The sequence below is a fragment of the Vulpes lagopus genome, chromosome 18, assembly GCF_018345385.1.
Source record: "Vulpes lagopus strain Blue_001 chromosome 18, ASM1834538v1, whole genome shotgun sequence".
NCBI classification, from domain to species: domain Eukaryota; kingdom Metazoa; phylum Chordata; class Mammalia; order Carnivora; family Canidae; genus Vulpes; species Vulpes lagopus.
Genome location: NC_054841.1, coordinates 9,936,907 through 9,951,839, shown reverse-complemented (window position 1 = coordinate 9,951,839; position 14,933 = coordinate 9,936,907). Strand labels below are relative to the sequence as shown.

Below are 14,933 nucleotides of genomic sequence, written 5' to 3'. Positions count from 1 at the left end.
ACAAGTTCTCATCACCAACTTCACATTTTGACAACACCCATTGTAATAAAAGCTCGGCTTTTAAGTCAAGCTGAGACATTTTTAAGTCAAATTCAAAGTCAAGTCAAATTCAAAAAGCAGGAACATTCTCTCCCAGCTTCCAGAGACGATCCCACGTCAAGGACACCATGGCATTATCACCCTAAATACTAATGTTATAATTTATAGTCGGATGCATTTGACTCTTACATGCCTGGAACTCAGATAAGGCAAACGAGGCTAGATTCAAGAGAGTGCCAAGAAAACTCAGCAATCGATGAAATGCTATTTCCATAAGATGTTTTCGAAAATCAAAATGAATACCAAAAAAGAAAAAAAAAAGGATCCATGGTGAGCAAACTATGACAATTCTAATAAAGACAGAATTAGTAGTAACAGTACCCTGCAGAGCCACACCAGAGCCTGAGGCAAAAAGGAAACATGAGTAATACTGATCCTGTCCTTTTTAAAAATTTTTTTATTTTTGTTTTTGGTTTAGCATGGATTTTTGACAATAATTGTGATTCTTTAAGATATTACATTAAAATCTTACTCATCTCAACTACGGAGCCTTTTGGAGTTCCCTTATATTTTGCCTTCCCACCAAAGTCATTTTCAGGAACGTGCTCCTTATGAATCGAGGGAACAAGACAGTTTGAGAGCTGACTTCTACTCCAATGCAACACCCACATCATCTTTTATTTTTTTTAAAAGATTTTATTTATTTATTCATGAGAGACACAGAGAGAGAGAGAGAGAGAGAGAGAGAGAGAGAGACTGAGAGGCAGAGACACAGGCAGGGGGAGAAGCAGGCTCCATGCAGGGAGCCCGATGTGGGACTCGATCCCGGGTCTCTAGATCACGCCCTGGGCCAAAGGCGGCACTAAACCACTGAGCCACCCAGGCTGTCCCAGACTAACATTTTTAAATTTGGAAATTTGGGGGCTCATGGGTGGCTCAGGTCGGTTAAGTATCTGCCTATGGCTCAGGACGTGATCCCAGGGTGGGGAATCTGCTTCTCCCTCTCCCTCTGCCACTCCCCCTGCCTGTGCGCTGTCTCTCTCTGTCTCTCTGTCAAATAAATAAATAAAATCTTTTAAAAAAATAAATTGGGAGATTTTACATAAAAACCCCAATTTCCAGTATCTCCTGAGAAAATGGGAAGACCTGGCCACAGCAGGTCCACAGTCCCGCGTGGACCAATCGGCTGGAGCAGAGTAGGAGCTTCCCCCTTCAGAGGATTCTGTTGCTCTCAGGCCACCACCCAGCTGACGTGTGTCCCCGTGAGCATGTGAGTTTGAGACCCTGGCTTCCAGGCTCTTGACTCCTTCTACCTGGTCCCTGCTCCCGCAGTATGTCCTGGTTGTGTTTCTCCTCTTCATTCCTTGCTTTCTAGCACATTCCCCTCTGCCTCCTGAAATGGGTCCTTAGCAGAGGAGCATGTCGGCAAACTCCCCTTCCTCCTAAACCTCATCATCTCCCACCCAGTCCTAGCCTTGGATTAAGCACAAGGTGCCACCATCCCTCTGCCAGGGGAGCCCCAACTCCTCCCAAAGCAGAGCCTTACTTAGGGGCAAGCAGCGGAGGGGTGGCTGGGTAGGGGAGGGAGCATTGCTTAGCGTCTGCCCACCCCCACAATCATTCCCCAACCATCTGCCGTCTGCCCTTCTGTCACCCAGGCTGTCCCCCTAGATGCCTGGGCGCCCCCCCCCCCGCCCCAGTATTGCATTTCTCATCTCCGTTCTCTCCCGTGCAGTAGTCTCTGCAGACTGGAACATCTGTGTGGACTTTGTACTCTCTGAAGTCAGGGAGTGATGAGCTCAGAGCTACCCTCCATCAGCTTCCCTTCGGCACGACCACACCCTGGCCCCCCAATAAAAGCACATGCCATCTGCTCTTGCCCTCTCTCTTTTGTATTCCTCTCTCAAAGCCATCACTAGATTTTCACTTAAACCTTTAGTTACTTAGCACATAAATGGCTTCCCATATGATAGCGCCTCCCTGATTTTACAAAAAGAAAAATCTCGGTATCTGACTTTCGAATGCAAGCAAGCATGTCTTTATATATCTTGGATTTTTTTCCCTCAAGACCTAGCTGGTGCCTTGCATCTAGCAGAACCTACACACACACACACACACACACACACACACACACACACACCTCTGGATTTACTGGTTCACCAACTGAATAAGCCATCCAGAAGCCACAGAAAAGAGCCCTGAGATTTGGTAGACAATGGATTTACCCCCTTTAGGACAGACCTGAAGGTTATAAGGCTGAAGGAAAGCGCTAACTTGAATTTAAAACAATAAAGTGGCAGCTAGCATGAACGGACCACTTTCCATATGCCGAGGGCATCACAGACATGATCTTCGAACCCCCAAGCAGCCCCCGTGTCTAAGGATCACTATTACCCACATTTCAGTGAAGGAAACTAGGCACAGAGGAGGTTGTGATGTTAATTCTAAAGTCACACACGCCACCACGGAAATGGCTTTATCCCACACAAGTCTGATACTCATTACTGAGTCACACTGTTCCTTGGTTATTAGCTAAGGGCGGATTTGCTAAGGGACATTTTGGACCAAGATGAAACGCTGAAAAATGTCTTGTGACTCTCAGCGATACCAGAGGGTGAAGGAGGGGCTCCTGTGGGCATCCAGGCTGGGCCGAGAGGAAGATGTGTCTGAAGTGGTTCAGACTTCATAAAATCAATGGCACCTACCCCCAGTACCAAAGACAAGGGCCATTGCTGTAGGACCTCAGGGCTCCAGGGAACACAGTGTGAGAACCACAAAGGAGAGCACTCTGTGGACTGGAAAGTACCAGCGCCCCCCATCTCCTCTGCCCCGCGCTGGTCCCAGCTGCCATCATCTCCCACCCAGGCCACCGGCCACCTCAAGAGCCACCCATCTGCATTCTGAGCACCTACTCTGACCTGCTAGAGGCTGTTCTCCACTTAATGGTCAGTATGATCCTTTGAAAAGATTAACGAGGCCACACCCTGTGCACTTAAAATTCCCCTAATGCCTCCCCAGTACCCTGAGAATGAACTGCAAACTGCTCCTGCCCTGGCTTGCCTCCTTGTCTCGGTTTCTGTCCTGTTCCCCCACCTCTTTTGTTCCAGCCTCCTGCCATATGGTTCTCTTGCTGTTCACTGAATGTTCCAGCACATCTCTCTCCTCAGGACTTCCTCCTTCTGCCTGGATGCTCTTCCCCCAGACATTTTATAGGCAGACCCCATGCCATTCAGAGGTTGGTGAAAAAGACATCTCTTTAAAGAGGAAGGGGGCCATTCATTCTGATTTCGCAATCCCTACTGTGAGGGTTAAATTGTGTCTTTTCCCAAAAATACATTTCCTAACCCTAGACACCTGTGGACGTGATCTTATTTGGAAATAGGGTCTTGGCAGATGTCATCCAAATGGGCTGAGCTCATTAGAGCTCAAGGCTGGAATCCAGTGGCTGGTATCCTTATAGGAAGAAGAGAGGACACACATACATACAAGGAAGAAGAACACGTGAGAGCAGATGCAGAGACTGGAGGGATGCATCTACGAGCTAAGGATTGCCAGGAGCCGCCAGAAGCTGGAAGAGACGAGAAAGGATCCTCCCCTAGAGTGCTCTGCTGACACCTTCATTTCAAAGGTTTAGTCTCCAAAAATATGAGAGAATAGATTTCTGTTGTTTTAAGCCATCCAGTTTGTGGTAACTTGTGATGGCAGCCAGAGGAATCTAATACTCCCACCCACAGCACACGCACACACACATACATGCATACACATTTACATGCATGCACACATGCATGCATACATATACAAACAGACATGCACATATATACACATACACCCACACACATATACAACTATACGTGCATATGCATATACATGTATACACATACATGCACACATGCAACACACATGTGCATATACACATTCATGCACACAAATATACTGCACACATATACACGCGTGCGTTACATGCATGTGCATACACATGCATATGTGTACTTGCTCACATGCATACATCACACGTATACATGCATGCACACGTGCATACATATACACATATGTGCACATATAAACACTCAAATGCGTATATAGATACACATATATGTGAACACATGCATAACACACATGCACGCACGCGCATACATATGCACACACGCACACACACACATACACACGCACGCCCATGTGCTTACACCAGGCCATTCACAGCTCTATTCTCCTCTTTGAGTCTCTAGCATTTGACTCCGTTTGAAACTATCATGGATCTTCCTGGGTTCACCCACTTGGCGCTCGCTGATGAGGCAGACTCCATCTTGTTCTCTACTCTTTCCCCAGCCTCTGGGATGGTCACTGGCACGTAGGGAATGCTCTGAAGTTGTTGATGAAAATGAATTAAATGGTCAAGGGAGCTTCTCAGCGGAGGATGAGGTGGGCCTTGAGGAAAGGTGAGGCAAGGCTGGCAGAGGCAGAGGAAAGGACTGAGTGGCGTGTACACAAGGTACAGACCGGCTCCAGGAGCAGCGACAGTGCCATTAATGGAAGCGCTACAGTCACCCAAGAAGCACCAATGGAGCCTCCTCCTCCCAGAGAGCTTTGGGGTCATGGGCCCCTGGACAGGTGCATTGTGCCAGAGAGAGCCAGAAGGGGTGGGGATGGGCATTGCCTGAAGTTACTGGGTAGCCCAGAAAGTCAAAGTGGAAGGAAGGAGGAGACCTCAATCCACCCATCCCTGCTCCAAATGTTGTGGAGCGCCGGGTCCTTTGGGGCCTGCAGCCCCCTCTCCCACTCACCTTCTTGTTGGGTGGTCCTGCTGCCCAAACAGGGCAGACAGGACTGTGGGGCCCTTAAATGCCAACCTCTGGGCATGAGTAGGAGCTGGGCCTGCTCTCAAAATGCCTTGACCACTCCCCATCTCGGTTTCCTCCATCTCTACGTGAGGCTCAATATTCTAAACCCGCCTCTTGGGGGGTTTTGTGAGAAGCCCCTGAGATAACATAGGTAAAGTGCTTGGCCACACGGAATGTGCAGGAAAGAGAAAACAGGTCGTTTTGTTGTTATGACCACTCAGCCTAACAGGGAGTGACAGGTCAGAGTGGGCTGCAAGCAAGCTCTGTGACTGAGCCATGTGATCCTGGGGCGTGACTGTACCTTGGGCAAGATGGGCATGGTAGCCGTTGGGCTGGCGTGAGGCTAATGAGGGGGCACATGAGAGACCCTTGGGATTGTGCCTGGCCTGTAGCTGGCAGTCAACAAGCGGTGGCTGTTGTCGTGATCTTTGGGGCTGATTCTCTGCAGACAACAGCAAGAAAGCACGTGCCTGTTGGATGGCCTAGGAGGAATCCTGTCTAGGTCTCTAGCCTTTGGTGGAAAAACATGGAAGTCAAAGGCCACCGTCATTGTCAAAAGGAGGCCAAAGAGCGTGAATCAGAAAGCTGGCACCGTGCTCCCGAGTTAAGTCTTAGTTCTGTGGCCTTAACAGATTGCATGACCCCTACCGTGCATCATCCATTCCTGTACTCATCCATCTGTCTGTCCATTTAACATAAAAAAGTACTGAGCACCGACTGAGTGCCAGGCACTGTTCAAGTTACCGGGCACATATACACACGCACACATATACAACTATACGTGGCATATGCATATACATGTATACACATACAGCACACATGCAACACACATGTGCATATACACATTCATGCACACAAATATACTGCACACATATACACACGCACACATATACAACTATACGTGGCATATGCATATACATGTATACACATACAGCACACATGCAACACACATGTGCATATACACATTCATGCACACAAATATACTGCACACATATACACACGCACACATATACAACTATACGTGGCATATGCATATACATGTATACACATACAGCACACATGCAACACACATGTGCATATACACATTCATGCACACAAATATACTGCACACATATACACACGCACACATATACAACTATACGTGGCATATGCATATACATGTATACACATACAGCACACATGCAACACACATGTGCATATACACATTCATGCACACAAATATACTGCACACATATACACACGCACACATATACAACTATACGTGGCATATGCATATACATGTATACACATACAGCACACATGCAACACACATGTGCATATACACATTCATGCACACAAATATACTGCACACATATACACACGCACACATATACAACTATACGTGGCATATGCATATACATGTATACACATACAGCACACATGCAACACACATGTGCATATACACATTCATGCACACAAATATACTGCACACATATACACACGTGCGTTACATGAATGTGCATACACATGCATATGTGTACTTGCTCACATGCATACATCACACGTATACATGCATGCACACATGCATGCATACATATACAAACAGACATGCACATATATACACATACACCCACACACATATACAACTATACGTGGCATATGCATATACATGTATACACATACAGCACACATGCAACACACATGTGCATATACACATTCATGCACACAAATATACTGCACACATATACACACGTGCGTTACATGAATGTGCATACACATGCATATGTGTACTTGCTCACATGCATACATCACACGTATACATGCATGCACACATGCATGCATACATATACAAACAGACATGCACATATATACACATACACCCACACACATATACAACTATACGTGGCATATGCATATACATGTATACACATACAGCACACATGCAACACACATGTGCATATACACATTCATGCACACAAATATACTGCACACATATACACACGCACACATATACAACTATACGTGGCATATGCATATACATGTATACACATACAGCACACATGCAACACACATGTGCATATACACATTCATGCACACAAATATACTGCACACATATACACACGCACACATATACAACTATACGTGGCATATGCATATACATGTATACACATACAGCACACATGCAACACACATGTGCATATACACATTCATGCACACAAATATACTGCACACATATACACACGCACACATATACAACTATACGTGGCATATGCTGCTAACCGGCTGTGTGACCTTAGGCAAAGTAGCTCTCGTCGTCCTCAACTGTCAGGCAACAATCACATTTAGTAAGTGTTAACCTCGTGTTAAGCACAGAGGTAAGGGTTTTGGGTGCATGATTTCATGTGATGCTCGTGACAACCCCATGAGGTCACCACCATCATTATTCTCTGTTGCAGATGAGGAAACAGGCTTTACAAGCCACGATCTTAGCCCAACCTGGTGCCATCGGGAAGCTCCCATAAGTTAGAGTAGCCAGAGAAACTTAAAGCACTGCACCTCCTCAAAGAACCGTTGCTGTGAAATCCAGTGTCCGCATCACCGTGTTGTTGTTTTGCCTCTTTAACGTAATGGGAATTGCAGCTAACCTTTGCCACGTGCTGGCTGCCAGCATGACACCATTGTAGGTGCCTTACCTGTGCCACCTCACTGAATCTCACAGCAACTTGTAAGGGAGACATTATTATTGGCCCCATTTCGGGGATGTGGAAACCGAGGCACAGAGAGGGTAAGTCACTTGCCCACGATCACACAGTTGCAATGTGGCCAGGCAGAAATTCTAATCCAAGCAGAAGACAGGGAGTTTGGGTCTGGGAGTGAGCAGAGCTCACCCTGGGTTTGTTTATTCCTAAAATACTTTCCATCATCCCACTTCAGATAAAACTGAACACACCTCTTTCAGATCTTCAGTTTTTCCCAGGACCTTGACCCTGGAGCTACACAGCAAGGTCAGTATTTTCCTACCATGCAAATATTTCTATTCACTATTGCTGACCCCGCCCATCTACATGCACACTTCAGGTCTGTTGCTAGGATCATGGCAGTGTTTGAGTTGAAAGGTTTTTTTCCCTCCGGAGACCCCAATGCAGAACACGATCGAAGCGACTCATGCCAGCTGTCTTTGATGCCTGGAATTGCATTCTGTGTGCCCAGTTGCCTTGGCATGCCAAGTGTGGTTTGCCGGGAACAATGTGGTACCCTGTCTCCCACATGCGTACACACACACTGGCACGCTACACATTCATAATCCCTGCACACATGAGCACGGGCCAGGGAGGGTAGGCAATGCACGTGCACACCCCAAATACACATACTTCAAAACTTTGAGAAAGGAGAAAGTTCATAAACCCAGAGGAGAGGTGTAGCCGCCCCAATAAAATGTGAGGCTTGTATTAGATCACACAAACAGAAGCCCAATTTCTCCTCCAAGTCCAAGCTCTCGCTCCCTCTCTTTCTGAATAGAGCTAAATGTGTCACTAGTCTGTTCCCCCACCACCACCCACCTCCACCATCATAACATCAAACACCATTTTTTGGTATGTTTGACAGTAAAAACTAATTCGTGTCCATAATAGATCTGTAGGCTGCCTGGGAGTATCACTTTTACAGATGATGCCATGTTAGTAATGTATTTCGGGCATTATTGTCGTATGCTTGACCACTAGCAGAGGACAGGATAAACTGGTACCCGTAAAATTAAAAAAAAAAAAAAAAAAAAGTTCAAAGCGTTGGCAGGGTCTTGCTTTCAAAAGTGCAGCTCAGCTAAAAATATATGTCAGTGAGGTCCGCTGCGGCAAAGCACACCATTTACCTAACCCAAGGCATTTGGCCTTGCTCCGGTTTTTTAAAAAAAAAAAGAAAGAAAGAAAGAAAAAAGCTCTTCAGGTTTATTTACTGAAATTGTCATTTCTTTTCCCCCAGAACTTTAATCAGCCACACAGAGCACAAAACCTACATTCAACTCCGATTTTATGACACGAGGCTAACTCCTCCTACGCATATTTATTTCACTTAACTCTTGCGGTCCTGCCCTCTGGGCAGTGCCCACCGCTCTAGGCGGGTTGGCCTCCGAAGAACACATCGCACTGCCCGCTTCCCCCTCTTGAAGCCTGCTTCATTAGCCTGCAGCCGAGAGCCCGCCACAATCCCGACCAGATGGCTATTTTCATATCAGATTCTTATACATTAAGCCCCTCCCGTAAGGTCCAAATAGTAGGATTCCAGGGCTAAAGCCGAGGGGAGGGGGAGAAAGAGAAACTCGGAAAGTGGAGGGTAATCAGATCGCCAAACAAACTGATGGTACATTGCACTTAAAAGGGCCGGAGGACTGTATGCATCAGGCACATCAAAAAAAAAAAGGGGGGGGGACAGGGGGTTAAGAAAGTTGTTTAAATGTCCCTGGGGGCATCTGCCGCTCTAACTGTTAAAAAGCAAAAATCCTCATTACTATATCTCTGGCATAGTAAAATGTCAAGCGCCTTCTCCTAAAAGAAAGAAAAAAAAAGCTAGATGGTGATGGTGATGGTGGTGATGGTGATGGTGATGGTGATGGTGATGGTGATGGTGATGGTGATGATGCAGCTGAATGGCATCTGCTGTCAGAAGCCGAGCGCTGGAATGGTTAAGCGGCCAGCGGTTAGTAGCACGAATCTCTCCCACTGTCCCGAGCAGGGGACAGTCCTTATGACAGATCTGCCTGGGGAATCCCGCCCGGGGACGCCTCGCTGCCCCGCCGAGGGGCCTCGTCTCCCCGCCCCCTACCTGCGCCCCTAGGAGCCCGCAGTCCCCGGGCCTCCCCGCCGCCTCCGCCACCTCCGCCAGGAGCTGAGAAAGCGCTGCCCGAAAGGAGCAGAAGGGACAGGGCTGGGGGGCGGGAGGAGGAACAGACGGAGCCAGAAGGCGAGCGGCTTACCTTGGTCCACAGACCCCATGATGCGGAGGGGATGGCAGGGCCCCGGTCTGAACGCAGCCTCTCTCTGCATCTGGCGGGGCTGGGGGCTCGGCGCCGCGGGAGCGGGGGGCGGCGGGGCCGCGCGGCTACAGCATCCCGCGAGCGGCCCGGGAGCTGCGCGCCTGCCGCCCCGGGCTGGGGCTCCGACCTCCGGGCGGGGGCTCCCGGCTCCCGGCTCCGGGCTGGGCTCCCGGCTGGGCTCCCGGCTCCCGGCTGCAGCTCCCGGCTGGAGCTCCCGGCTCCCGGCTCCCGGCTCCCAGCTCCCGGCTCCCGGCTGCAGCTCCCGGCTGGAGCTCCCGGCTGGGGCTCCCAGCTCCCGGCTGCAGCTCCCGGCTGGAGCTCCCGGCTCCCAGCTCCCGGCTGGGGCTCCCGGCTCCCGGCTGGGGCTCCCGGCTCCCGGCTGGGGCTCCCGGCTGGGGCTCCCAGCTCCCGGCTGCAGCTCCCGGCTCCCGCTCCCGGCTCCCGGCTCCCGCTCCCGGCTCCCGCTCCCGCTCCCGCTCCCGCTCCCGGCGCGGCTGGGCGCTCGGGCTTACTCGAGAGGGAACGCGACTTCCTTCCCCGCGCGCCGTGTTTATAGGCTTTCAATGCAGTAAAATAACGGGATTCCCTCACTGTTTCCTCCTGTTTATCCAGCGCCATGGAAACCGCTGGATCCCGGCCATCTCCAAAACTAAGGGCTTTCCTGCAAACTTCACACTCAGGAATCCATGACGTCGCCTCCTCCGCGGCCAGCCAGCTCCGTGGCTCCCTCGGCCGCCAGCACAAGTCCCTGATTGTTCGGGAGAGAAGTCGGGGAGAGGGAGCAGAGGCGGGCGACGGCCAGGAGAAGGGGTGGGGGCTTGCAGGAGCTCCGCGGCCGTCTGCACGGACACCGCGCCCCGCCCGCCTGAGCACCCCCCTCCCGCTTTGCAAGCTCCCCAGGGCTCCAGCCCACAGCCCAGGTGGTCAAGGCACCTGGACACCGACCCAGGGGCCCTTCCAGGTCCCTCGGGGCCTCTGGCTGCCCAAAGCTTTTGTCTTGGGGGGATGGTGGGGAGGAGGAAGGGGAGGAGGGGGAGGGGAGGAGGGGGAGGAGGGAAAAGAAATAAATAACGGTGCCTTGTGTCAACTCTCCAAGATTTTTTTTTTCGAAGGGTTTATTTTTAGATTCATTTAGAAAACCCAAGGTTTCCAGTGATGCTCAGAGGCTCCAGCAATAATGAAATGGCCAAAGGGACGCGGGAACCAGGCAACCCATGTGTTTACACATGCTCTGAATAAACAGGAAAATAAAGGGAAGGGATGTCATGAACTTTGCACACTCTCCAGAAGAAGGTCCGTGGGATGCCACGCGTGGCTCCCATCAATGGGCCACAGACCCCGGAAGGTGGGAGGCCCCCCGGGGGGGGCGCAGCTGTCGAGATGCTCTCTCCCGTAGCCTGGCTCTGCTTCTTCACCTGCACGCCGCGTGGGAGATTCCGGGCCCACCGTGCAAGCCCAGCTTTGAAAGTGGCCATTGCAGATACTGTTGATAAAACTGTGGGTAGCACCAGGGCGGGTGACTCATCGGCACTGCCACCCCCTCACAGACAGACTGGACCTTTAATAGGCAATGCAAGGAGCTGGCTCCGTCTGTGGGACCACTCTGTTTGCCAGGCCTCGGCCCACGACAGCCTGGCTGGGCTCTGGACATGACCACTTCTGCTGCAGATGCTGCCCCTCAAAGAGCCGCTGGGGAAAAGCCTCCACCCGCAGCCCAGCCGGCCTCACCCACCCACCTCACCTGGAAGCCTGCATCAACCACATGGCCTCCAGCGGTAGCACTGACGGCTGCTCTTCCCCCAGGAGCCACCGCAGCTGTCCACCTGCTGTGCCCGGGGGCCTTGTACTGCCTACTTTGAATTCCTTGCAGCTGCCCTGCAAGCAGGGCATCCTTCACCCCCACTTCCCGAAAAGGGAAACTGAGGCACCCAGACAGCAGTTGACTCCCCTGTTGCTTTACTTGGCCAACGCTGGAGTGCAGCCTGTAAGGCCAGGGAGGAGATTCTTTTCAGCGAGTCTGTTCAGGAAGCTCCGATGCCTGAGGACTCTGCACCCCCTCATCTGAGGCAAGAACAGGGTGACCAACTGTCCTGGTTTGCGAGGACTGGGGAGGTTCCTGGGATACAGGACTTTCAGTTTCAAAACTGGGAGAGTCTTGGGCAAGCTGGCACAAGTTGCTCATCCTAGGCATGAATGAAACTCAGCCCTCAACTTCCTTTTGCTGCGATCCAGACAACAGGCAAGACTGTGAACCAGTCTTCTGACGATGATCACTCTACTTAGAAATACTATGAATAGCAAGTCCTAATTCGGCACCTACCGTGTGCCCAGCCCTGAGCTGGGTCGGCTATAGATTCCTACTCTTGACCCTTTGCAAAATAATGCCGTGACCCTGGGAGGGGCTGGCCCTGCATTGTCTAACACGGTCGCCACTAGCCTGCATGCAGCTATTAAAATAGAAAATAATAACAAACATAAACATCAGTTCTTTGGTGCATGAACCACACTTCAGGTGCTCAAGAGCCCCCTGTGGCTATTTGCTACCAAGTTGTACAGTGCAGAATAGAACGTTTCCATCACTGTAGAAAGTTCTGTTGGGCAGCACTGCGTCAGATAACCTGAAAGGCAGGATAAAGGAAAGGCTCTAGAACCAGACTCTTGGCTCTGCCACAGTCACTTACCCGCTCTGTAAAATGGGGAAACTCATAATGCCTTGCTCAGAGTTGATGAAAGAATGTGATTCTAAGAACAGTATAAGCCATATAATAAGTGCTTGAAATATATCCTAAAACAAAACAAGGGTGCCTGGGCGGCTCAGTTGGTTAAGCATCACAGCTCAGGTCACGATCCCGGGGTCCTCGGATCAGCCCCGTGTCTGCTTCTTCCTCTCCCTCTGCCCCTCCCTCCCCACTTGTGTTCATTTTCTCTCTCTCAAATAAATACATTTTAAAAATATATATTGTATTTATTTATTCATGAGAGACCCAGAGAGAGGCAGAGACATAGGCAGGCTCCTACAGGGAGCCTGATGCAGGACTCAATCCCAGGACCCCGGGATCACGACCTGAGCCCAAGGCAGATGCTCAACCACTGAGCCATCCAGGTGCCCCTCCAATAAATAAATTGAAAAAAAAAAAAACTTCAATAAAACAAAACAAAATGAAAAATCAAAACAAAACACCGAAACCTTCCTATGGTCAATCTGTGAATAGTGCTTAGGTTGGGATTGGGACTCTTTGACCCGCTCATCGGTGCCCTTGACCTCCAAAAGCCTCTCTCTATTAAACAACCGTGCTGTCCAGGTCGTGCAAGAGGCTCTTTGCAAAATCCCATTCGTCTCACCTTCCCACTGGGCTTGATGCTATGAGCCCCATTCACAGATGAGCAAACTGATGCTCGGTGAGTTGCCGTTCACACGACCAGCCAAGACTGGAACCCAACTCTGTTTGGCAGCAAAGCCCATGTTCTTGGCACCACGGCCCCTGCTCCCAGAGGCCGCCCTGGGAGCCGAGGTCTTAGAGGCCAGAAGCTAGGCAGGAAACTAGCACGCTGGGCCTGCTTCTGCCAGACTCATTACCGGGGATAATTTTAGACTCAGTCCCACCCAGGCTCAGGCCTCAGAGGCCAGTGCCCATCTCCACAGGTGCCCAGCGCTGCCGAGAGGGGGCCGCCTCTTGGAACTCGGTGGAAGCAGCATTAGCCACATTTTTATGGAGCCCACTCTGTCACAGTTAAGCATTTTTCCCTTTTAAAGCACTTTCATGCTGCAAGGATTGGAGCCGGGGGAGTCGAGGCTGAGTCACCTAATTTGCCCTTATGGGCTACAGCTTTCGGCTTCTTAGTTTAGCTATTCGGCTCCTCAGACAATTTCTTTCCTCTCCCAGTGCCAGGGCAAGAAATATTTTGTCCTTTTGAACTGAACCACCCACTGTTTTTCACTTCTCTCGAGCACTCTCCCTTTTTTTTAAGGGATGCTCCGAGGGGGGTGGGTGGGGAGCTTCCGCCCACTAAATTATCCACGAAAACTCCCAAAATAGAAGCTCTCAGCTGGGGTGGGAACGGGCCAGCATATGAGGAAAAAGCGAAAAAGAAGCTGAATCAAAGCAAATAGAAGGAGTCCAGGTGGCCGTGGGGAGAAAGGCCCGGGAGACTGCAAGGCATCTGGGCTGCAGGAGACCTTGAATCACCGGGGAAGACTTTTATTAGACTCTCTTCCCCACAATGGCCCCATAAATAAGAAATGCAGGTATTTCTGCTGAGACACCACTTACTGGTGCTGCCCCGACAACTGATTCAACACCAGGCACATTTAGAAGGGCTTGGGCTTTTTTCCTGGGTCCCCCGGCTGCATTTATAGCTCAAGTGTCACCTCTGCCTGCTGGTCACCTTGACCCACAGCAGCCCTTCCTGGCTGACAGGTATTCAGCAGGTTAGCATCGGGCTGGACTACCGCACGTCCCAAGCTCGGGGAGCGGGGCTGACAGGTGCATGCAACCCAGAACTGCAGGGTGTGTTGAGCCAGCCCCCGCCGTGGACACTGGCTGAGTGGCAGGAGCGAACTCACGCAGTCACCACCACAGCCCTGTGATTATCCTTTTGCAGAGAGGAGGAAGCTGCAGCACGGAGGGGTTATACAGCTTACGTCCGGCTGCACCACCGGTGAGCGGCAGGCGGGAGACATGAACCCCGAACCACCTGCTCGAGAGCCCGTGTTCTTGCCCACGAGGCTGCGCTGCCTCTCGTTTGCTCTGAGAAACTCCCCCAACCAAACACCTACTCGCCTACTAGCCCACTCCGTGCACCTGAGTGGCGGGAATGGGAAGGGACACACCTGGAGGATGCCAGCCTGGCCTTGCCCTTGGCCGAGAAGGCCCCCGCCTCACCAAGGGAGCCCTGGTGAACTGGAGCAGCACCCTAAATGCTGGAGACCCTCCCAGACGGTGGGAGGTGGGGGGTCTGGAGAGCTTTGCCCAGGCGCCTCTACGTCCTAGCTGTCTCCCCAGGAGCCTGGTGGTCAGTGGTCATCATCCTTAACTCTGTCCCTTCCC

At 50.8% G+C, this 14,933-nt stretch overlaps 1 protein-coding gene across 2 annotated transcripts in view; it reads right to left on the bottom strand.

Annotated features, from left to right (window-relative positions):
- NFATC2 (nuclear factor of activated T cells 2) overlaps positions 1 to 10,093 on the bottom strand; it is a 161,552-nt gene extending 151,459 nt beyond the window's left edge. For both annotated transcript variants that reach the window (XM_041733059.1, XM_041733060.1), the window contains exon 1: positions 9,826 to 10,093. In XM_041733059.1, the coding sequence (XP_041588993.1) occupies positions 9,826 to 9,895 (70 nt within the window). In that variant the 5' untranslated portion in view covers positions 9,896 to 10,093. The remainder of the gene's footprint in view (positions 1 to 9,825) is intronic.
- Positions 10,094 to 14,933: the final 4,840 nt, after the last annotated feature.